Below are 27,542 nucleotides of genomic sequence, written 5' to 3' on the forward strand. Positions count from 1 at the left end.
AGAAGTATATGAGTACATTGCTGACAGACAATTGCATATAGGATGAATTAATAAAGGGAAATGGACATGTGAAGGATAAAAGAAAACATGTGCTTGGCAATATACGCAAATGCAAATGTCAGATGGTTACACTGTACACGAGCTCATGGTTATTTATGTATGAAGTGAAACTTCTTTTTCTGAGGGGGTCTGTATTCATGAAACTCCTCTTCGAGAACAAACTCACACAGTGGATTTATTCAAAGTCCATATGCACCATAGACAAACTGCGACAGTATATACATGTTATAGATACAGGGTTGCAGCGACACCCACCTCAGTTTGACACCTGTGTGGTCATGTCATTAAGTAACAAGTAACAAATCTACTTCTGGTGACAGTCGTTGTTAAATTGAATGGTTCGTCAGCAATACCAAGCCATACATACATACACAGTTATAACCATGATAGGTTGCAGAATCAATACTGATCCTTTATATCATTAATGAGACCTGTAAATCATTAGTTCGTTTTTACAGGCATGCTTGTGAACCTATTTACATGGTAATTCACCGGAACGTAAAACTGATGAAGTGTTTATTGTTTGATTGACTGGACCTAAAATGTAAACGTCCAAGGACACAACGAAACCCGAGGAAATCGAGGAATACTGAATGTAAAAATCAGATGATAAATAGTAATTCAAGCATATGTTGCATTGCCTCCCAGCTGCTTACCAATGACCAACAGCTGAAAAGTAAGACACATTGAAGACTACTACAACGTTCGAAAAGGCAGTTCACGATACAAAATATGAATAGGAAGGCAGACCCATTTCCAGGGTTTTAAGTGAGTATGGTTTTACGCCGTTTTAGCAATATTCAAGCAACATCACGACGGGGACACCAGAAATGGTCTCCACACACTGTATCCATGTGGGGAATCGAAATCGAGTTTTCGACGTGACGAATTAACGGCTTTGACGTGTAGGCTACCCTATCACCCACACCCACAATATTTGCTGGTTTAAAGTATGTGTTGTTTCGTTCGTGGCAATCACGGGTTTACCATAATATTGTTTTTTCAATTACACAACGTCTGCCTCAGCATCCCCTGGACTTTCATCTTTAGTTTCTAAATCTGAAAGGAGATGAACAAATGTGGTTTAGTAACAGGTTATTGATAAGAGTGTCGGAATAATCGTATTTTAACTTACATCAATCCGTTTTAGAGACGTTATGTTTAATCATTGGTATTAGACATGTGTATTATTCAAAAGTTATTATACTGATAATATTGAGTCAGTTGATACACAATTAAATATATCTACTACCTGATTGGTAAATGAAATATACTATTTTAATCACACACCATCGACAGTTTCTTTGATAAAGGATATGAGCATGTAAATACAAGGTCAGGTCTGAAATACGTTTCTATTCATCCAACTGTTAATGGGTACCCGGTATCGTGAGATGTAATGAGGATGTAACATCCAACCCTTCATCATTATCATTATCATTTACAGATTAAAATAAATAAATGCAGCAACGGTCGTTTGGGTGATCCTGACCCAGTCAGGTTAATTATGCTCATCATCAGCTCAGAGCCCTTTCCCTGCCTACACGCAGCCCAGACAGCGAATGGGACTTCTCCCAGGAAGCCCACCCAGAAGGTTTAGGAGAATGACACCCCACCACGACAGCCCATTGCATTACCCAGATTACCAGAAGGGCTGCGTTTCTGGCAGTAAACCCAAGTGTCAGGCAACAGATTGGGAGGTACCAAAGCTCAGCCACCGGAAACAGTGGAGAATGGGGAATCGAAAAACAAGGCACTTGGTACTTGGGATACAAGCGTGACATTTCGTAAGCGAGGTCCGTATGATTTTTTCCTGAATCTTGTCAATCACATTAGAGACAAAACAGACAGGGAATTCAATTGCATAAAGGATTTTATTGCATTTATCAAAAAGGACAAGATAAGGTTTGTTGGCCTGGAAAGGCCTGAGGCCGTATATGGGCCTATTCCAAAGAATTTTGTATTTATCATTTTCCATGACGCCCTCTACATATTCCGGGTCGTACCATGGGTGGATCTCTGTGTCAAAACCATAAGCATGGCGAAGACGGTAATAAAATGATCGAGCTACACCATCATGCAGTTTAAGATACTGTGTTTGTTTCATATGTACCGCCCAGCAGTACAGAACCATCAACAGAGTCTTGACATGCTTCACAAGAGGATCATCAGACAAATAAATGTGTGCAAAAGTGCACAAAACAATTCTATCATGAAGTGCCCAAACGTTAATCAAACCATGTCCTCCCATAATGACTGGTAAATATAAGCGATTGAGGGAAGAGCGAGAGTGGTGGGATCTATTGTCTGACATGATTCTTCGTGTGAGGGTTTCAATACACTGAATTTGTTGTTAAGTCCAATCAACAACACCAAAAGAATATGAAAGGACGGGTACAGCATAAATATTTGTGGCTTTTACTTTATTGCAAGCGTTCAGCTCTGAACTCTGATTTTCTTAAGTCTACATTTGTACTCTGCCCGAAGTTTATTATTATTATTATTATTATCATCATCATCATCATCATTATTATTGTTGTTGTCGTCGTTATTATTTCCTCTTACCGACATCTCGGAAGGCATCCTCTGGGGGATGGTCATCAATGACCCCACTCAGAACCTCGTCGCTGACTGTTGAGCCTTTGTGGGATGAGCGGGGCTTTTGCACTTGAGAGTATATTTCGGTGACGATTTTCTCAGTTTCAGCTTCAAAGAGACCATGAACATATCATTAACAATTGTTGCATTTCTTTCTACATTGTATTAATATGACTAGTGAATTACACATGTACACATGGCATGTATTTGTTGAAGGTGTACGGGGGCGCACATATCGTAGCTGTCATCAATATGGCGTGGAATGTCAAGAAACGTTTTTTCTAAATAAACATTAAAACGACCTCCTTTGTCATATTTTCTTGTGTTTTTTAGGAAAATGATATATGAGTCAAATCAGAAGTGGTAAGATTGATCTTATTTTCTGCGTTGCGCGTAGTACAGTTCACACAACCACATTGTTAAAGAAAACTGTTGGAAACTTTGCTGACGTTTCGAATTTAATTATTATCATAAACAATGCTTTTCGTATTCTCTTTTTCACAAGGTGTCATTTCAATGTAGACGTTGGGGAAGCCACTATAATATTTCACAAGGCTACATTTGAAAAAACACATTGCTTATGTATCCTGATGTACAGGCACATTGCTAAAAGCAGCGTAAAACCATATTCACTCACTTACTTACGAAATTACATTATTATCAATATCAAACTTCATAATTCTATTATGATGCGACGTTTCGGTATATATAAATCCTTGCTTGACACTCTTTCGTGCCAACAGAATAAGTATAGGGGCGGTCGGACGGCCTAGTGGTTAAAGCGTTCGCTCGTCACGCCGAAGACCCAGGTTCGATTCCCGACATAGGTACAAAGTGTGAAGCCCATTTCTGGGGTCCCCCGCCGTGATATTGCTGGAATATTGCTCAAAGCGGTGTAAAACCAAACTTACTCACTCAGTTTAAGGATCAATACCGAAACGTCGCATCATAATAGAATACATGAATTTGTCATCCGTCAAATATCTAGTCTTTACTGTTACTAATAACTTCTACATATGCCAATCACGCAGTTATTTTCAGTCGTTTACCATCTGCTTCCTCCTGAGTTTCCTCCCGATGTTCAGCTTCAGCCTCAACATCAGCCTCAGCCTCTGTGTTCCCATCCTGGTCTGGATGCTGCACCTCCATGTACACCCCAGAGCAGACTGCACCAGAGGCTGAAAGAAGTAACATCACACTGGAAACACCATATCAATAACAGCACAATGGTGACCCCACAACAGTAACACCACACTAGTAACACCATACCATGACACTACACCCGTAACACCTCACTCGTATTTCCTTACTCGTAACACCATACCATGAACAGGTGACATCATACAATGACACTACATCAGTAACACCACACTGGTGATACCCCACTCGTAACACCATACCAATGACACTACACCCGTAAGGCCACTCTGGTATCACCTTACTCGTAACACCATACCATGAACAGGTGACATCATACAATGACACTACATCAGTAACACCACACTGGTGATACCCCACTCGTAACACCATACCAATGACACTACACCCGTAAGACCACACTTGTATCACCTTACTCGTAACACCATATACCAATGACACTACATCAGTAACACCTCACTCGTAACACCCTATTCGTAACACCACACCAGTGGCACTACATCAGTAAGACCACACTGGTGACACCTACCATGACACTACATCAGTAACAACACCCTGCTGACACCATACTGGTGACATCAGACTAGTAACATCATACGAATAACATCATAGTAGTAACACAACACTGGTGAAATCATACCAATGACACTACTGGTAACACCCCACTGGTAACAACCCTACTCGTAACACCATACCAATCACACTACATCAATTAGACCACACTGGTGACTTCATACTATGACACTAGAGTAACAAAACTCTGGTAACACCACACTGGTGACACCATACCAGTAACACCACACTGGTGACACTAACTATGACTCTACATCAGTGACACTACACTGGTGACATCATACCCATCACGCCACACTGGTGACACCTACCATCACACTACACCAGTAACACCACACTGGTATCATCATACCATGACACTACATCAATAACACTACACTTGTGACACCATACCAGTAATATCACACTGGTGACACTTACCATGACACTACATCAGTAACACCACACTGGTGACACCATACCAGTAACACCACACTGGTGACACTACATCAATGACATCGTACTGGTGACATCATACCAATGACACTACATCAGTAACACCACACTATGACATTACATCAGTAACACAACACTGGTGACACCTACCATGACACAACATCGGTAACACAACACTGGTAACGCAACACTTGTAACACCATGCCAGTAACACCACACTGGTGACATCATACCATGACACTACATCAATGACATCGCACTGGTGACATCCTACCAATGACATTATATCACATACTTCGGATCTCAGACATCATACCAGTAACACCACACAGGTGACATCATACCAGTAACACCACACAGGTGACATCATACCAGTAACACCACACAGGTGACATCATACCGGTAACACCACACAGGTGACATCATACCAGTAACACCACACAGGTGACATCATACCAGTAGCACCACACAGGTGACATCATACCAGTAACACCACACAGGTGACATCATACCAGTTACACCACACAGGTGACATCATACCAGTAACACCACACAGGTGACATCATACCAGTAACACCACACAGGTGACATCATACCAGTAACACCACACAGGTGACATCATACCAGTAACACCACACAGGTGACATCATACCAGTAACACCACACTGGTGACATCATACCGGTAACACCACACAGGTGACATCATACCAGTAACACCACACAGGTGACATCATACCAGTAACACCACACAGGTGACATCATACCAGTAACACCACACAGGTGACATCATACCAGTAACACCACACAGGTGACATCATACCAGTAACACCACACTGATGACATCATACCAGTAACACCACACAGGTGACATCATACCAGTAACACCACACAGGTGACATCATACAAGTAACACCACACAGGTGACATCATACCAGTAACACCACACTGATGACATCATACCAGTAACACCACACAGGTGACATCATACCAGTAACACCACACAGGTGACATCATACCAGTAACACCACACTGGTGACATCATACCAGTAACACCACACTGGTGACATCATACCAGTAACACCACACTGGTGACATCATACAAATGGAACTACATCAGTTACACCACACTGGTGACATCATACCATGACACTACATCAGTTACACCACACTGGTGACGTCATACCAGTAACACCACACAGGTGACATCATACCAGTAACACCACACTGGTGACATCATACCAGTAACACCACACTGGTGACATCATACAAATGGAACTACATCAGTTACACCACACTGGTGACATCATACCAATGACACTATATCACTTACACCACACTGGTGACATCATACCATGACACTACATCAGTTACACCACACTGGTGACATCATACCAATGACACTATATCATTTACACCACACTGGTGACATCATACCATGACACTACAACAGTAACACCACACTGGTGACATCATACCATGACACTACATCAGTTACACCACACTGGTGACATCATACCGAGGACACTATATCATTTACACCACACTGGTGACATCATACCATGACACTACATCAGTTACACCACACTGGTGACATCATACCAATGACACTATATCATTTACACCACACTGGTGACATCATACCATGACACTACAACAGTAACACCACACTGGTGACATCATACCATGACACTACATCAGTTACACCACACTGGTGACATCATACCGAGGACACTATATCAGTAACACCACACTGGAGACATCATACCAAGGACACTACATCAGTTTAACCACACTGGTGACATCATACCATGACACCACATCAGTAGCACCACACTGGTGACATCCTACCAATGACACTACATCAGTTACACCACATTGTTGACATAATGCCATGACACTACATCAGTTACACCACACTGGTGACATCATACCATGACACTACGTCAGTTACACCAAACTGGTGACATCATAGCTTGACACAATATCAGTAAGACTACACTGGTGACATCATACCATGGCACTTCAACAGCTACACCACACTGTTGACATCATACCATGATACTACATCAGTTACACTACACTGGTGACATCATGCCATGGCACTTCAACAGCTACACCACACTGTTGACATCATACCATGATACTACATCAGTTACACTACACTGGTGACATCATACCATGACACTACATCAGTTACACCAAACTGGTGACATCAGACCATGACACTATATCAGTTACACCATACTGGTGACATAATGCCATGACACTAGATCAGTGACACCACACTGGTGACAGCATACCGAGCACACTATTTCAGTAACACCAAACTGGTGACATCATACCATGACACTACATCAGTTACACCACACTGGTGACATCATACCATGACACTACAACAGTTACACTACACTGGTGACATCATACCATGAAACTATATCAGTTACACCACACTGGTAATATCATACCATGATACTACATCAGTTACACCACACTGGTAACATCATACCAGTTACACCACACTGGTGACATCATACCGAGGACACTACATCAGTAACACCACACCGGTAACACCGTACCAGTATCACCACACTGATGACATCATATTAATGACACTATAACTAATATCATTGCTTTCGTTGTGTTACACAGGGGGGACCGATAGCACAAGAGGTTACTATATGGAAGATATCCGCATACAGTAGTGGTGCATCTGTATGGTGTGACATGTTCATGTGTTTAAACACACTACGATAATCTTGTTTACCACTAGGCTCTGACTTGGCATCGTGTCCCTCAGATTGGTCTGCCACCAGAGACTTCCCGTACAGACTGCTCTTTATGATCACTGAAATACATTGTACGGTAGGTGTACACAGGGGCATATACAGAAAGCAGCGTGTAACCGTATGTTGATGTACAGACTGCTCTTTATGATCACTGAAATACATTGTACGGTAGGTGTACACAGGGGCATATACAGAAAGCAGAGTGTAACCGTATATTGATGTACAGAGTGCTCTTTATGATCACTGAAATACATTGTACGGTAGGTGTACACAGGGGCATATACAGAAAGCAGCGTGTAACCGTATGTTGATGTACAGAGTGCTCGTCGTGGTCACTGAAATACATTGTACGGTAGGTGTAGACAGGGGCATATACAGAAAGCAGCGTGTAACCGTATGTTGATGTACAGACTGCTCTTTATGATCACTGAAATACATTGTACGGTAGGTTTACACAGGGGCATATACAGAAAGCAGCGTGTAACCGTATATTGATGTACAGAGTGCTCGTCGTGGTCACTGAAATACAGTGTACGGCAGATATACACAGGGGCATATACAGAAAGCAGCGTGTAACCGTATATTTTCACAAAATGTAGAAAATGATGCCTCCCCATACCATCACACGTCCAGACCGCCTGGCGCTGGCTAAAACAAGTATACTGAGTAGGGTATTCACGTTAAACTGCGACATGGTATCTCAGTGGGCTAGCCGTATATAATCGGCATTAGTCCAAATTTGTACAAGCAGCCGCACACACACATGCATGCACGTCGCTATATAAGTGCAAATAAACTTGAAAGCGACGCTAAGCTCTATTTCACCTCTCCTCACAATTACACTTCCACCTCCGAACTGGCGACGTTGAGTAATGCAAGCGTCGCTACAACGTTGTCCTGGGCGCCTGTAGGTCCTTGCAGGATCATCAGCGATGTCCCGATGAAACCTGGACTCATCTCTCAACAGGATATTGTCCCGTCTTACACCTCAGAGGCTTGGCGTGACTGACGGTCACCTTGAAGCAAACTACGGTGTATCATTGGACGTCGAGGTCGGACGTTGTGCTCTCTCAACCGGTTGCGTACGGTTCTGCCACTAATTGCTCTCAGCCCAGGAATTGTTAATGTGACAGTTTGGTAGCGATTCCGTAGATGCACCAACCAAATATACACGTCTTGTTGACTAAGCCGGACTAATGCTGATTTAATAATGCTAGCCCACTGATATACTATGCCGCAATTCAACAAGAATACCCCACTCAGACTCCGAGCCGACCAGTTTTAGCCCTTTAATGCCGAGCGTCTTACGTGAAAACGACAGGCCAGTTGTATGCATTATTTGAAATGAATCCAGGTCTTCGGCGTGAAGAACATGAACAGTTATTTTAACCCACCTTTCACCTCACTAGAATGTCCAATGAGGAACTACATTTATCATGAGATACGGTGTGACTTAATTTATTTTTTTCAACATTCGTGTCATCGTCCCAATGTGCATTCCACTGTTGGAGTGAACTGTGATATCATACACCTACCCAAGATGGAGTCCTTCTCCGAACCATTGCCTTTGCGTTCCTTCTCAGTAGTACCTGTGAAACAAAACGTTAGACTCAATACACAGCTAGTTATTGCGTCTTTGCAAGAATTATGACCTTGCATTATGACCTTCGCGTGACGTAATGTGGCATGACAATCATTCTAACCGTATATATTTATAGTTTCATATACAGTCGAACCTAGTCACTCTTATAACTTCGATATATCCGGACAGTCGAGTCATTAAAAGCACATCACGTACATGCGATGACAAATTGAAATGATTTTTCGCCAGCAATGGTTAATAATAACTGGGATAAATTATATACAGAGGACAAGTACTGGAGGCTCAGAAGCAGTCACTACTTGCGCTTTTCAAAATAGTTGATGTGGCAAATACCAATTTGAGATAAAAGTATACAATTCCAGAGTGAAGTTAAAGTCAAAGTCGAGATAGCGAGATTCGACTGTGTATGGTAATTAGCGAGTAGTTTTTATTGGGGGTAAAAGGCAAACTAGTGATGAAGACAGGTAATCTTTCTTACCCACGGTAATTACGTCAATTCATTTGGAGTTATCGGTGTTTCGTTACTTTTGATTATAATTATGTGAATTATAAAAAATTTCAACGTTTGAAAAATGTTTAAAAATTTAAAGAATAAAGTATGAACATTACCTAAACTTTCTCGGTCGTAGGCTGCATTTCCCTTCGTGGTGGATAACCTGTGTAACTCAGAAGAGTGAGCTGATGTTTAATAAAGTGCCATGGGACCGAACATTTGATATTCTGAAGGGGGATGGGAGCTGGGATTTTGTATGGAGGCTAGACATTTTTTCTGCAAAACCAGATATCTTATTTTTAAAAGTACGAGTCTAAAAATGTTTTCGCACATACAAAATACCTTGCAACAACTATCTGGTATATATTACATGTTCATACATGGTATATATTACATCTTCATACATGGTATATATTACACGATAGATTTTTATTTAAGGCTACATTCTTACCCGTTTGTGTTGTGAAGAGCTCTATCACCTGGAAAAAATAAATCAGAATAAGACTAGTTTTCCCATGTTCACAATGCGTGCTTCAATCCCGAAAACATTGCATTTATATAATTGTATGTCTCAGCTGACACTCGAACCGTCCGACTCCGGTTATTTGAGTTAAATTCATTTTCTTTATCTTATAAAAGATTTCTGTTTTGCTTTGGTAATTTGTTGTTTAAAGGCGCAATCAGCAATATTCGATCTATATGACGGCGGTCTGTAAATCATCGAATCTGGACCCGACAATCCAGTCATTGACATTATGAGCATGAATACGATGCATGGGATACGATGACATGCATCAACCAAGTCAGCGAACCAATCAACCCGACCCCGTTGGTTGCCTCTTTCATGTAGGCATGGGCTGCTTCTAACCCGGATCTTCACTTGTACTATATTTATGAGTCAGTAGTCCCTTAGATAAACAGATTCAACAATGTCATGTTGCACACTTAACTACGACATATGAAACGTCGTTGAAGAAAACATAGAAATAAAATAGACATAAAAAAGATTATCAGCCGGGGATTACGACAAAGACAGGAATAACATTTACTTTACATGTGCAGTTATTTTTTATTGGTAGGTGTCTTGATTTACATAAATATTCCAGCTATATGACGGCTGCATGTACATAAGCCGGTGATTGATATGCAAACAACTATCCACCCCGTCAGGCTGCTGTGACACATAAGCAACCAAATCTCCGAACCCGAAAACTCAATCCTCCATGCGGCCTCTTAGAACCAGCATACAAACATGATGGTTGCTGGGGACTAATTCTAACACGGAATCCTCATGGAGTTACGTCATGGTGTATATCTACCACAGATCTACTCAAAGCAGTTTTATAACTACATACCTGTGGTGTCATGAGATCCACACTTCCGTCGTTGAAGCAGCAATAGTATAACCAGGACAAGGACAATAAATAAGATGGCGGACCCGGCCGATATACCAATTATTAAAGCCATATTGACTGGGGATTCTTCCTGTCCATCAAGTATGACTCCTGTTTTCTGGGTGTCTATATGAAACAAGAAAGGAAGTTTCATTAATCGTTTTCAGTGAACAGGACTGAAGTGTTTCCTTCGCCACAACCATGCACATGTCGTAGACACAGTTGTCCATGTTCCGTAGTGCAAACAGTGACAGCTGACTAGTTTCTAGAACACGAGTATTTCACGGCTACATGCATTGTCTCATGGTTTGGGATCCACCCTAGATTGAGTTACTTAGAGCGTTCAAGATTTGACTTTCATTTTGAGCGAGTTGATTTGAATATGAAAAGGTATTCCTTCTGGTTTGTTACATCAAGCAGAGTTTAATAATGTCATCCTTCGATGGGCAATGTCTACAGGAAGCACTTTATGAGTAAGTCAGTCACGTGGTTACATTTAGTTCAAGTACATCGTCATGTTCCACAAAGCGATCTTAGCACTAAGGCATTCATAACTCCCATGCTTTAACAATAAATTACGACACTCGTAAGTTTCTCCTTGTGAAACTTCGCCCAGGACGACAGCAAAATGTAACCCCGTCAACGTGCGCACGGTAAAATGCAGTCTCGCGATCACGAGAAATGGAAAAGGACGTATATCAGATCTTATTTCAATTTTTAGTTACTGTGTTTTAAATATATCAGCAAACAATTATTCCGAATCCTATCAGAGAAATGGAAGAATGACCAGAACTGATGGTACTAACCTGTTGCTTTGAGCTGAATAACATTTGAATTGCGACAGCCATACTCGTTGCATACACGGATGAAGTACTCTCCGTCGTCATCGGCCGTCACAGTTGGAAATAATAGTCTCTCCTCGTGTCCATACAAACGTATACTTTTACCTGAAATAATAGATTTATTAATTTTTGAATCCCACTGTGAAATGTGTTTGAAATATAAAATAAAATCTCTGTATAATAATGCATTTTCAATATATTATGCTTTCGTATCTGACTTGGCAATATAAAACATATATATCTATGGAACATGTTTTTGATTATAAAATTTAGCTTACACTTGAAGTATAAATCTACCACACCAAGCATGGAAAAAAATCCATGTGTGTATCGGACGTATGACGCGATTGTGTTTGGGGGTGGTAAATATCCTGCATTAGGAATACACATTGTATTCACAAGCCTTGTCCTTTCATATCTGCATCCCCAACAGATACCATTTTTATCCTTTTGCTTTATTCTACCGAAAGACCTACCATGAGATCATAATCCTTGAAGGAATCCTTTGTGTAGTACATTTTATAATAGAGAAGCACGCACGTACTCACTCACACATGGTGTTCATCAAACGTGATATCGCTAACAATGTCCGCAAGATCATAATCCTCGAAACAGCGTTTTGTGTAGTACATTTCATTACAGAGACGGACTTAGGGAATAGTGTAATACTCAGAAGTAAAGCACAATATTGTCCACACAATATATCTCACCATACATATCAACGCGGATTCTCTCAGGGGATGTTCCAACAAACGGACCAGTCTCATTAGGGCTGAGTTGTTCCCCCTTAGCAAACCACGTGACGTTAGATCCCGGGTCAGACACATATCTGTAGGTCAAGGTGAAGCTTGTGTTCTGTAGCGTGTTCACCACGGTCATTTCATCGGTGTGATCGGGGAAAAACGGAAGTCCTGAGGAAACACGACAATGCAGCCTATATATGTAGTTAAACATGTGAATATTCTATATCTTGTCCTATAACAATGAATATATTGGACTATAACATGTAGATATTGCGCTCCAGGTATTGATTTACTCTTACCAAATGTACTCAGTTCATTTACTTAACTGAAAATCTTTGAAGCCTTGAATAGAATCTAATAGTGGATTTGATCTTCCTTACTCATGTACGAATTTCCGTATATATCACTGTTCGTAAAGAAAAACCTTGTGGGTAAAAACACATTTCATTTCGAAGAATATAGTTATTTGTACAGACAAAAAAGAAATGTAAACCTTTAAGTATGTTCGGTATGATACAGGGACAATTGTTATATCCAAAATATGTCTATTATACTAATCTGCCCTAGGCGACTGTGATAATTTGTTTCCGTAAGTTTAGTGCCAGTGTATCCCACTATCTCCCCTACCATGTAGCGCGTTCTGAAATGTTGTGACGGTCTCTGCCTCCTAACCCCTAATTAGGGCTTCTGATTGCATATTCCAAAGCTTTGGTGTATAAATGAACATGCATATGTTTTTGTTTCTCACTTTACTGTTTGAGAATTACCTTTATGCCTTAAGTTATAATTTGCGCTTTTCGAAACTGCAAATAAGTCGACCAAGGTATTCTTATAACTATCAGTAATCCAAATGTATAGACGTAAAACTATAATATTCTGTTTATATTATATGTCGTTAATTCAAACGTCGAGTACATGTCTACAAAACAACATTTGTATCGGTACACACTATTATTCAGCCTAAATTAATCCACATAGGTAAGTATGGCCACAAGACTGGTGATTAGCGACACAATACTCTGTGACAACAAATGGAAGTAAACTTCAGAGAATCTTACAAGTTATGTCTTCTTAACGTACCATCGCCCAAACATATTGTTTTCTGAGCGTTTCGTTCCCCGGAATGCCTAGGTTTTGATCAGTCAGGTCACAACCTTTATCCATGTGGATAATTTCGGCAAATGTATATTCAGAACTCATTTTGTGCACAGTTAGATCTAAGCTACGATTAGATTCTGACCAGACTAATAAGAAGACATGAATGAAGAAACATAAATACACTTTAGTTTCAGCATTTCATATTGTCTGCAGGCGAAACACGCCACAACAGGGTTTCGTTTGGTGCATTTGGGTGGTGTAAGCGTTGGCTGTCCACGCCTAAGATCCGGGTTCGATTCTTGGTGTCCCGTACTGTGGCATAGCTGGAATAGTGCCTGACGCTGCAAAATCTATCTGAATAATTACCGTGTACGTCCAGCTTGGTCCAATGGAAGCTGTACATCGAACCATTCCTGCCGATGCCATTGGTTCCATTACATATGTATATTCCCATGTCTTGATAGCGTAGTGATGACATTCTGAGTGTAGAGTGGGTGGAGTTATTGGTTCCTGCAAGTTCTCGGACAACCGTGGTGCCATACATGTGCGTCCAGGGCAAGAATGTCGTGCTATCAGGGTTACCACTTGCTGTGCACGTGAATACCACAGATTGATTGCCATCTTCGGATATCGATACGTTTGATATGACTGTCAACTTTGGGTGGTCTATGGAGAAGATAACAATGAGGGATAGTATAGTGTATAGCTTCATGGTAATGGTTGTCAACCATCAAACTGTGTACAAAATACACCTCTATAAATATATTGTCAAGCATCTAAGTGTGTGAAAAAAAAAACACCCTCGTCTTGTGTCACCTGAAGTATTTTGTCAACCATCTCACTGTGTACAAAAGACATCTCTTAAATATCTTGTCAAGCATTTATGTATGACAACAAACCCTTGTCTTAAGTATCTTGTCAACCATCTCACTGTGTATCATATATACTCGGACCCCGTGGTACCGCGGCATTCATCGTATCGCTGCATTTGTGATTTCCGATAGTTCACGCGGGACACGCCTCTTAGCGGCTGTCTGTTAATGCAAATCAGTAACCAGGAAGTGCTCACTTCGTAAACAATTTCAATTTCCTCGGAATGTTCCGTCTGCTGTAAGTAAGGAGTTATTAATGCGTCGATACTTACTTCTGGCATCATTTTTAATATGCCTTACCCCCATCTATCAATGGCCAACGATATAACCCGCAGTTCCTCAAGGAAACATTCTCTTTGGAGTTGAACTGGATCATCTGCATATTCATGGCGACTAATAAGGTAACGGAAGTTACGTAATCCGCACATTTTTTCCTGCTCTGTGCCCAGGATCTATTGGGAGATCATAAGGGCCATAATGCCAAACTAAGAAATACTTTCTTCACTAGTAGCCAAAAGATAAATAATATTACATACTTTGGGCATACTAGAAGTGCTTTTCTTTATATATTATTTGTTGACTTTTAACATTTCTCCATTTTGTGACAAATTATTGTCATCTAATTCTTTTTTATAAACAATCTTAGAATATCATTTCTGATATTTTGTTGTTGACTTATAAAAATATTTTTCTCTTACTTTTCGGTAAATATGTATTGAATACCTATCACTGATAACACAATTAGAATTTTACTTGTGCTGTCTTTGCACTTGTCTGAACAAATCACTGATGTCTGGCATTATCATACCAAGTGGTTGGTAGAATTGTGTCCTCTTTTTGTCCAATTTGGACCTCCATACACAACTTTTGTTTGTACCGATACGATGGAGTTCTCTCCCTTGTCAAACAGAGCGTGAGGCCCGGCTTTTACTCGGAGGTACTAATGTAAATAATGAACTTTTATCAGTAAAATATGCATTGTTTGATAAAATAAATGATATCTGATATAGAGAACACGAATAATCATAAAGGTTAGTGAGTGCATTTTGTTCCGTTAGCGTACATGACAAGTACAGCGATACCACGAGGTTGCAGGCTAATTGCTTAACATTGCCTGTCAGCGATCTAACAGTGACAAAATATATTCCTAGGGGTATCTTTCCAACCATTTAAAACTGTGTAAAATTGATCCCTAAAATCGCTTGTCAACCAACTAACTGTGTACAAACTAATTTCCAAAAGTAGCTTGACCACGGAATAACTATGCACAAAATAATGCCCTAATGTATATTGTCAACCATTGAACTATGTTAAATAATCCCTAAACTGTCTTATCAAACATCCAACTGTGTACAAATTAATTTTCTAAAATATCTTGTCAACTATCTTACTGTGAACAAAAGAATTCCTTAAAGTCTCTTGCGAACAATTGTAAGTAACATCCTCAGTAGTTGATAAAACCCCAAACAGATCAGATTTAACAACAGTCAGAACAGTAACAACGAAAATAAATATCCCAAACCTTTCTTGAAAATTAAAGTGTCTAAGTGATCTCAAACGATGATTCTGTATTCATTTACGATAGGAAATTTCAAGGGGTTTTCCAAGATGAGGAAGTAGTCCAACGGTGTTTTCATAGTCTCGTGAAAAATAATGAAAGTCAGATTTTGTCGGTCATATGTCTCCTCTCGTCCCATGGAAAAACCTTATATCCTGGAAAGTTCATATATATATTCTGTCATTCCATGGTGATGCTTACATGATCATATAAGCTAAACGTGTTTCGTAAGATACTTACATAACACTCTCAAAAAGTCCTTGTCCGAATAGGCAGAGCTGTTACCACGCGTATATTTATTCAATGCATAGCAATTGATTTCGGCACCGTCATCATCTCGTGAGACCTGGAACGTTACGTAAGATTCTCTCGTGTGAGTCTTGTCATTGCCTGGTCTTACTACAACCGTTGTCTTTCCACGAGGTTTTCCTTCAGGGTGAGGCTGGCAGGAAATATTGACCTCCTGACCTTCAATGATATTGTCATGGGGCGAGATGGATATAACAGGGTTCTGTGGCATGTCTGTAAAATAAACATCAATATGAATTTTTAACAATCAAAACCGATCTTCAAATGTTTCTCATAATATAGGCCCTTGTCCATATATAATGTTATGCATAGCAAACCTGCGCCCTCCGTTTCAAATTCAACTCAGAGGAGTCAAATCTCCAGGTAATTAACAAATACCTCCACATTAAACAACATGTGTATCTCCTAATTGAAGGTAATCAATACTTCATTAAATCTGTTAATGCTCAACCCTTTGCTCATTGGAAGTAAGTAATATACCACCAAGGTGCAATATATGTCGTCCTTACTTTCGGACGTCAATTTCAACTTTCACGTAGGTCGTTAATATTCACACTGATGACTGGGAAGATGACAGAAGGTTGTCTATACTCACCCTGAATTTTGACACTACTCACATTGTATGTTGACAAACCTCACACATATTTGTCCTCAATGCTCGCAGACAATACACAATGTACACACCGAAGGTCGTCAACACTGACACACGAGATACAATATTCAAACAGAAGGTCAACACGCACAGCAGATAAAACGCAATACTTACAAAGAAGGTCGCAAATACCAAGAAAAGGTAGAATCACTCACACTGAAGGTCCAGCGTGATGTTTGCTGATGCTGTCTGCCCTGTGTTCGGGTTGGTGACGACGCATTTGATGTTACTGCCGTCATCTCTCCAGGAGACCCACGCTGTAAGCTGCTGGAGACACGTACCAGGGGTTTTCTTCACCGTGCTCACGTTCGCCGTCACGTTACCGTAGTCCCAGGCAAACACGTACATGTCGTCACACTGACATTTACAGGTAAGCAACACTGGATCCACCCCGTACACAATCTTCACCACGTTGCCCGAGAGACTGACGGACTCCGGCAGATTTGAACGTGGAGATTCTTAAAGAATGAAGAGAGCAACATATTTTCTGGGCACGAAGCATAGCTTTCTTAACAATTAAACACCTTCGTAAGTAACTGCACATATCGGTTCTTTGACATATGTGAACGTTTATTTGAATATTTCTTAGTTGAAAATAATATCTCATAAAGGCTCATCTAAGGTACTTACAGTATTATTTGTAGGCATATTGAAACTAAATGGCTTTGGTGGTAACATTATATGTGTGGTTCTGTAGCAGAAATTGAAAGTATTATTGAAATTGACGTACATTTATAGGATTGCGAGTTGGTGATAATGTTCAATGATTTACACAAGTAATTTCTTCTTGTCTCTTTGTGTAATAGTCTAAATGAACCTAATACAATGTGAAAAAATGTCAGTCAGTCATAAGGGGTGGATGCTGTCATTTTCCATGGTCCATTTTCACTGACCCGTCATGCATACAAATGTAGCGTTGTATATAAAACTGACATGCTAAAGTCAACCACCCAAATATCAAATGTCTTCAAAAAGAACATAATTATTAATAAACAGCAAACACATGGTAAGATGTATGTCAACATTTAGATACAGTAGTCATTAACCTACTTTCAAGTTTTCCATTGCCAACGCCATACTCTCTTTTGAAATTGTGTCCTTCTTAAGGACAAGTTCTCAGAAAGAAAAGCAAGAAAACAAATTACTTTCCATTAAGAAACCATTCTTATTCAGTGTTCAATATTCTTGTTTAGAGTTTAGATTCAGTAAATACATCTGACGCAGAATTCTACCTTCTTAAATGACTTTAATATTTTTTGTTGTTGTCTATTTTGGTCGTACGTCTATCTGCCTATCGAAATCTTCACGAATCTTAAACATAAAGTAAACATATACTATGACCTTACATAATCTTCATGTAAATAAACATATACTGTGACCTCACATAATCTTCATGCAAATAAACATAAACTGTGACCTTACATAACCTTCATGTCCATAAACATATACTGTGACCTTTGATAATCTTCATGAAAGTAAACATATCATGTGACATCAAATAATCTTCATGTCCGTAAACATATACTATGACCTCAAATAATCTTCATGTCTGTGCATATATACTGTGACCTTACATAATCTTTATGTCCGTAAACATATACTGTTACCTTACATAAAATCATGTCCGTAAACATATACTGTGACCGTAGATAATGTAAATGTAATTCAACGTATACTGTGATCTTACATAACCATCATGTAAGTAAACATATACTGTGACCTCAAATAATCTTCTTGTAGATAAACATATACTGTGACCTTACGTAATCTCCATGTCCGTAAACATATACTGTGACCTTAGCCAATGTTCATGTAAGTAAACATATACTGTGACCTCAGATAATGCTCATGTAAGTCAACATATACTGTGACCTTACATAACTTCATGTCCGTAAACTTATACTGTGACCTCATATAATCTTCTTGTCAGTGCACATATACTGTGACCTTTGATAATCTTTATGTCCGTAAACATATACTGTTACATTACATGATCTTCACGTCCGTACACATATATTGTGACCTTACATAATCTTCATGTAAATAAACATATACTGTGACCTCAGATAATCCTCATGTCCGTCAACATATACTGTTACCATACATAACCTTCATGTCCATAAACATTTACCGTGACCTTAGACAATGTTCATGTAAGTGAATATATACTGTGACCTTACATAATCTTCATGTAATTAAACATATTATGTGTCCTTTCATAATCTTCATGTCCGTTAATGTATACTGCGACCTTACGTAATCTTCATGTAACTAAACCTGTACCTTGACCTTACATAACGTTCATGTAAATAACCATATACTGTGACCTCAAATAATCGCCATGAAAGTAAACATAAACCGTGAACCTTAGATAATGTTCATGTTAGTAAACATATGCTATGACCTTAAATAATCCTCATGTAAGTAAACATATACTGTGACCTTAGATAATGTTCATGTTACTAAACATATGTTATGACCTTAAACAATCCTCATGTAAGTAAACATATACTGTGACCTTAAATAATCCTCATGTTAATAAACATAAACTGTGACCTCAGATAATCTTCATGTCTGTAAACATATACTGTGACCTCAAATAATCTTCATGTCCGTGCACATATACTGTGACCTCAAATAATCTTCATGTCCGTAAACATATACTGTGACCTCACATAATCTTCATGTAAATAAATATATATACTGTGACCTTACATAATCTTCATGTCCGTAAACATATACTGTGACCTCAGATAATGTTCATGTAAGTAAGCATGTACTTTAGCCTTTCATAACCTTTATGTAAATAAACATATACTGTGACCTTTGATAATCTTTATGTCCCTAAACATATACTGTGACCTTACATAATCGTCATGCAAGTAAACATATACTGTCACCTTAGATAATCTTCATGTAAATAAACATATACTATGAACTTACATAACTTCATGTCCGTGCACATATACTGTGACCTTACATAATTTTCATGTCCGTGCACATATACTGTGACCTTACATAATCTTTATGTCCGTAAACATATACTGTTACATTACATGATCTTCACGTCCGTACACATATATTGTGACCTTACATAATCTTCATGTCCGTGCACATATACTGTGACCTTACATAATCTTCACGTCCGTACACATATATTGTGACCTTACATAATTTTCATGTCCGTGCACATATACTGTGACCTTACATAATTTTCATGTCCGTGCACATATACTGTGACCTTACATAATCTTCATGTCCGTACACATATACTGTGACCTTACATAATCTTCATGTCCGTGCACATATACTGTGACCTTACATAATTTTCATGTCCGTGCACATATACTGTGATCTTACATAATCTTCATGTCCGTACACATATACTGTGACCTTACATAATTTTCATGTCCGTGCACATATATTGTGACCTTACATAATCTTCATGTCCGTACACATATACTGTGACCTTACATAATTTTCATGTCCGTGCACATATACTGTGACCTTACATAATCTTCATGTCCGTACACATATACTGTGACCTTACATAATTTTCATGTCCGTGCACATATACTGTGACCTTACATAATCTTCATGTCCGTACACATATACTGTGACCTTACATAATTTTCATATCCGTGCACATATACTGTGACCTTACATAATCTTCATGTCCGTACACATATACTGTGACCTTACATAATCTTCATGTCCGTACACATATATTGTGACCTTACATAATCTTCATGTTCGTAAACATACACTGCGACCTTACATAATCTTCATGTTCGTAAACATATACTGTGACCTTACATAATCTTCATGTTCGTAAACATATACTGTGACCTTACATAATCTTTATGTCAGTAAACATATACTGTGACCTGACATAATCTTTATGTCAGTAAACATATACTGTGACCTTACATAATCGTCATCTGGCATCTAAAATGAATCTTTGTCATTCATATATCACCCCCACATGACAGTTTCGATGAGCTCAGATCATGCCGCATTTTAAGTGCTAAACTTTCGGGGACCAGGTGATTGACTGAGCAAATTCGATATTAATGACCCCCAGAATATGTTTTATATTTCAAGTTAGAAATAATTGCATTTATGGGACAACATTCAAACAAACTTACCAGTCACATCTGGAACAACTTTAACTTCAAGCTCGTTGCTCTTCATATTGACAGTAGGATCTTCGCAGGACCACCTGCCACTGTCGAGACTAGTAACTTCTTCCAGTACAAGCAAGAGCTGCTTACCCTTGCACTTAGTTGCATATTCTCCCCTCTTCCTAGAAGACCGTATTAAAGAACAGGCATTGGGTTTACGCCTGACAGACACAGCCATCCGTCTACCATTCTGGAACCATTTTATCCTGCCAATGTCTGTCGTTGTTTCACATATCAATGTAAAGTTTGTATATTCTCGAACCTCCGTATGACCCCCATCAACACGTATGGCAATCCCCTCTGAAAATGATGAAACAATTCCCATCAACAGGAACCACTCATTTTTTATGTTCATATAATCCCCAAAGTCTCGGAAATACCTACATTGGACATTGACCTCATTGGGATAAATGTCAAAGATACCAGCGATACCTGAGGAAAGGTTAACCACTGGCTATCCCAACAGCAATCTGAAATTAAGATGTGGATGGTGTGTCGTGAGGGGATCCCCGTCAAGTTATTATTTCGGGCTTCAAGACTGCAAGATAAAATACATGAGCCCGTGAAAACAATTGAAAAATTAGTTAGATAACTGTTGACATGCATTAGTCACAAAACATGTCACTACTGGGGGAGAATGTATGGGTGTCAATACATTATGAGGAACACAACATTTCACAACTTGCTCCTTCATCGGGTGAATAAATGCAAGGCTTCCCTTTTTAAGTTTCCACCTTTATTATCTCATTACGTTTGTTGTTCTGTAAGCATGATATCACAGTGGACTAGCACTATAAAATCGGCATCAAACTACACTGTAGTACATGCAGCTACACACACCTACACCTACACCTACACACAAACACACACACACACACACACACACACACACACACACATGCACGTCGCTATATGGGTGCAATAATCTTCAACGCGACGTAAAACTTCATTTCACCTCACTTCACCTCTTCCAGGGATATTTCTGGAATAGGATTGTCTTAGAGTATGATCTATTGTACTAATTTAGTTGTTTATATCTTTATTGCGTGTTATTATGTTTCATTCGACCACATTTAATTGTAACCATCAGGGTGAACACGTTGCCATGTTTAACCTATGTCATTGTTTTTCACAAGCTCAATAATCTTAAAGAGTTGGGAAACCCTTTTTTTTAATGTACTTAAAACAGCACTATATCTAGTACACTCCTAAATACCAAATCTCTTCCCAAAACGAGGATTCAATTTAAATGTATCAAGGTGTTTCAAGGTGTTTTGCTGAACACGTCCACCCCAACTGGCGCATCCATGTTGTTATGGATACAGCTTTTGCGCGGAGACTGGAAGGTCGGTAATTCGATTCCCGGCTGCGTCATACCAAATTTCGTAAAAAGGTTGTACTTGTTGTTACCCTGCCTGGCGATCGGTATTAAGAGGCCCAAGAGTATTCATGTTAAAACTGCGGCATGGTCCAAACGTTGTAATATAGCGATGTTAACGTGATAATGTCAACATGGTTGGCTTCGTCTACTTTTCTGCTGGTGGACCGAAGTCCCCGAGTTTCCTTCTTTGAATGGCATTGATGAATTGTGTGTGTGTGCGTGCGTGCGTGCGTGCGTGCGTGCGTGCGTGCGTGCGTGTGTGTGTGTGTGTGTGTGTGTGTGTGTGTGTCTGTGTAATTAAGACCTTTCATATTATATGGGGTTTTATTTCCTAAAATTCTTTGTTAATAATTAGGTGGTGTGACGGTGCTTCTCAACGAATACTTGATACTAACATGAGATCGATCTTTATAACGGTGGACGCAACTAAAACTACAATCTAGAGACTGAAGTTGTTGTGTGAATTACAAGAAAGTTGAGAGTCTCGCTGTAAGGGTCATAACTTTAGGTGGGTCTACTTGTACAGAGGTTTGCAGGGTCACATTTCCTTGTCGTGGCAGTGCGTTGGTGGAAGTACAAGTAGGACAACACAATCTAGGGTTTCATTCCCAGACATCAGAAACAGACCCTGGCGATCAAAGTTCACTATTTTAACGACGTTACTTCTTGCACCCTAATATGATGAGAATCTGACCAGAGTGTTTTGTAACCAATATATCAACACGAGTCTGTAAAAGTTAAGATGACGCTGGGAATGCTGGGAGTGACACGGGCCAATAGTATAGTTATATACGTTTCCAAGTACAACCTCGTTTGTCCGATCTTGTTTGGTGTGTCAATATATACTTGCACATGTATTCCACATGAACGGCGCTTCCATGAAGATTAGATCTTCAGCAACCCATGGTCAGGCACGCTGGCTTTGTTCATGCACGTCATCGTATCCCAATTTGCCTAGGTCGTTGCTCATGATTTCAATCACTGGGTTGTGCCCCAGTCTCGATCATTTACAGACCGCCGTCATACAGACGGAATATTGCGGTGTTAAACAAACACTGTTAGCGAGGGTTCACCGGACTCACAGGGTATCTCATGAAGGAAATATTAGCGCTCAAACAAATTACCGTATTGAATTGTGGCAGTTCTGGTCAGTTGAATTATATATCGACGTGCGTGTGCATGTGTGTGCGTGTGTGCGTGCGTGCGTGCGTGCGTGCGTGCGTGTATCTGGTCTTACTGGTCCAGACTTACTGTTTAAATAATACCAAACTGAATTTTAACTAGCACACATTATACTGCAAGCTGACGAGTTCGTGTTTTATCTTCTTATGCCGAGCGCCGGATAGTGTAACACCAAGTACCATCTTTCATCGTCTTTTGGTATTGCGCATCCACTGGACCACAGAGACGGTCGCATGGCAGTAATTGTTCAGTTAGTGCTGAGATCGCTTTGTGGAACAGGGCCCAGAGTCAAGTTTACTATCTGTGACAATGGTCCACGTTGGTATCACAGATTGTGGTGCTGAATTTATCAGTTTAGTAATAACGAAAGTCCTGATGTACAGGTGAGAGACTAAAAAAGGAATCTAGTTTCTATAACCTGCCATAAGATCTCTGCATGGTGTTTTGGTCATATGAATCAGATATACATTCATTTTTTCAGACTATCTTATTCGTGAATTAACGTTCATTGTATTCATTGTTTCCTTATGGCCACATTTCACATTTCATTAACAGTTGTTTTGAGACGTTGTTTGCCAACCTCTGTGATAACGATTAATGTAGTTTGTACACTGGACAGGGAACTATAGGTATCCCCAGAAGTTCAGAACTTCAGAACTTTTTGTTTTCCATAAACCACCGCTGGTGGTGCAAGAGCAATGTCTAACTTATTTCGAATATGATATTGACAAGGTGACTTTAGCTTCTTAGATCTTAGTTAGAGCATATAATTGATATATACTTAGACAAAATTTCACTTCCTTCAAATTAGATGCACAAAATAAGCATTGGAAAGAGAGCATCTTGTTCCAACATGGGTACTTTTTAGATAAGTTTAAGCAGTAAATGCCTCACAACGAAAAATATAATTGAATTCGTCGGCATTAGCTAGTGATATACGTAATGTACAACGTCTTTGTTCACAAGGTATCCCATGTCAACGGCCTGTTTCAACCGGTAGATTCTTATTATTTGTTACATAGCTGAAAATACGATAAGAAATCGCTGGTGATTACCTTTTGATCTAGCTAAATTATCGCTTCTCCATTTTTGTTAAAATATATCCTTTAGCGCTCTTTCAACAGTTATGGCAATCCATTCGTTATGAAAATATTGAGATATAAGAGATATAAATACTTCGGTCAAGCCTAATTTTTTAAGTAACTGCTCTATACAATTTAGCCAAAAATTGAAACAGTCGAGTTTGCATCACGAACAGCCACCATAAGGTTGCATAATACGTTTGACATTGTTTCCAGTTACTTTCTATTGCAATATTATGGCAGTATTATGATGTTTAAGGGTACTCTCCCAAGTTCACCATACGCCATGAAGTTGGAGGTTGAAGATTTTAGCCCAGAGGCAAGGTTAAGGAACTTTAGATGTACTCTGTCAGTTCAGAATAGCCAAATCCCCATGTTTCAGGCCCTTATAGTAGAATAGGTGCAATTATCACTACATATGCTGAAACCAGACAATCGATTGGGAGGTTAACGGTTCAAGCATATTTCATTGAACAAGATGAAGCCCTTTTAGCACCCTCAAACAAAGCTTTAAATGCGGGATGTTCTATTTTTATGACATTTGACGCCAACATAAACATACGAATCCACTGTTTCTACTGATAATGCACAATTCAGATCTTAACAATGAACATTCAGTTGATTTGGTTATTTCACATTGCGGTACGGTAACTTAGTGGTTAAAGCGTTCTCCCCTGGTTCCATTCTCCACATGGGTACGCCGTGATATTGTCGGAATATTGCTAAATGAGGCGTAAAACCAAACTCACTTACCAATTTGAGGTTGAGTGTGTCATCTGATTGACTCCTCGTAATCTCTGTAACAATGGACACATACTTTCCACGTGCATTATATACTTGAAGATATTGTTGCCCTAGTGTTAACCTTGCTATTTAGGACATAGATCTGGATTACATTAATGAAGCCTCTGTGAAGTCGTCTCATTTCACTCCTTCCCTCGTTCACAGCAAAGAAATATAAGTCCTTTAATAGTATTGCTTAAATGACTCAAGAGTGAGTGAGCGAGACATTTTAGCAAGTTTCATTCGAGGTGAGTGAGAGTTTTGGGTGTGAGCTATTTTTTATTTCATTTATTTCACAGCGAGTCAGATTAATGTGAGGCTAAGACCAAAGTGCAGGTCCTAGACGCTTACCATTCTGGTGAAACCCACAAGCTCGGGTACGAGTGAATGTGATTCTTATGTTGGGTGTTTATTTTCAATCTTCATCTAGGCTTTCTGCTTTATGTCATGTATGCAACTGAGAGGTTGTTTTGGAGAATGTAGGGCAATACTTAACTGCCAGAGAGACAGTTATCGTTAAAGTTGCATACGTGTTGTTGAAACGAGTTAATCAAACGTGTTAGGACTGTCAACTTGCTCAAGCCTATTTCAACTTTAATTGGGAATAGAACTCATAATCAACTTTCCTTTAACGCAAAGGGGCGCAACTCTGCACATATGATTATAACATCTCAGACTACGAATGCAAAAAAGGCATACAGAAAATCTACAAACCAGGCTTACCTTTCACGCTCTCGACTATTTCCGAGTACCCTGTTACAAGACGGCTCACATAGACCAACCAGAAGACCCAGAACGCTGACATATCCATATTCCAACGTGCGTCGTCTTCAACTAAATCTTGTTTCGTTTAAACAGAGATTTACAGTTACTAACAATGTCCGCAGTTAATTGGCCGGGGCAAGTGAAGCCATGTCCTGGCACTGTGCACATCCGGGGCAGAGAGAACGATAGTTTGCAGTCACACTTGGCAGCACTCTGGTTTCCTAGCTCGGAAACGTTAATCTATTGTTGGTGATAGTTTAGTGTAGTTTGAAAATATTGATATTTAAACTAAATTAGTTTCATACGTTGTTTCCCTTTCTTTTATTTGAGACCGATGATTCATTATTCCATGGACATATTCAGCTGCTGAGGTGTCAACATGGGTTCCATAGAGACGTTCATTCGTCTCAGAGCCATTGATAACGGTCTAATGGTTGATGACTGACAGTATTAATGACGTCTGTCAGTTGCCAGTGGCAGTCATCTCGTTGCCTCGGTTACTTAACTTGGAATTACAATAAATATCAAAATTCATCGACATCTCTCGCCGGTATCAAACTGAAGTACTTCACCTCACATATCTAATCTAGACAACATTAAGTAATCCGTAAAGAAGAGTCACGAGAATTACGAATGTGGGTTCACATATCAACCGTCCTAAACACCCATATTATTATCTACGAATGCTTCAGCCTGTCGCACATTATTGTGTTGTTTTACTGTATAATGTTGGTGGGCATGAATACTTAACGCTATCAGTACTGAAAAGTCCAATACTATGTCCACGGAAACGTTTAACCTTAGCAATCTCTATGTTCTAAGCGTACGTGCTGCATATTAGTCAGTAATTACAAGTTGAAATACGTATCCGGTATTCAACAAGCACCAGGCCGCGACTTCCTGCATCCCTGGGATAATTAACTAAGGCGTTACAACACAAAGGTTGTTATGCTGGTCTCAAGTAGGCTCTCCAGATGAAAGTACGAGGTTG

General features: G+C 39.6%; 1 protein-coding gene across 3 annotated transcripts; it reads right to left on the reverse strand.

Moving 5' to 3' along the window:
• On the reverse strand, positions 1–27,308 carry LOC139458329 (kin of IRRE-like protein 3). Of its 3 annotated transcripts, XM_071239715.1 has the most exons (15): positions 26,510–27,306; positions 21,323–21,658; positions 17,330–17,632; positions 16,454–16,735; positions 14,150–14,449; positions 12,653–12,853; positions 11,907–12,047; positions 11,062–11,226; positions 10,158–10,185; positions 9,823–9,869; positions 9,146–9,199; positions 7,589–7,669; positions 3,708–3,836; positions 2,626–2,766; positions 2–1,119 (listed from the first exon to the last, which is right to left on the reverse strand). In XM_071239715.1, exons 1-15 carry the CDS (start codon positions 26,595–26,597, stop codon positions 1,067–1,069), a joined length of 2,349 nt encoding a protein of 782 aa, XP_071095816.1. In that variant the 5' UTR covers positions 26,598–27,306; the 3' UTR covers positions 2–1,066. The 3 variants fall into 3 exon arrangements, with proteins under 3 accessions (XP_071095817.1, XP_071095816.1, XP_071095818.1); XM_071239716.1 differs by lacking the exon at positions 7,589–7,669 and having other exon boundaries at positions 1–1,119; positions 26,510–27,307; XM_071239717.1 differs by lacking the exons at positions 2–1,119; positions 2,626–2,766; positions 3,708–3,836; positions 7,589–7,669 and adding an exon at positions 7,923–8,037 and having other exon boundaries at positions 26,510–27,308.
• Between the last annotated feature and the right edge of the window lie 234 nt (positions 27,309–27,542).

This window comes from Haliotis cracherodii, unplaced genomic scaffold, assembly GCF_022045235.1.
Source record: "Haliotis cracherodii isolate W230 unplaced genomic scaffold, xgHalCrac1.p SCAF_12, whole genome shotgun sequence".
NCBI lineage: Eukaryota > Metazoa > Mollusca > Gastropoda > Lepetellida > Haliotidae > Haliotis > Haliotis cracherodii.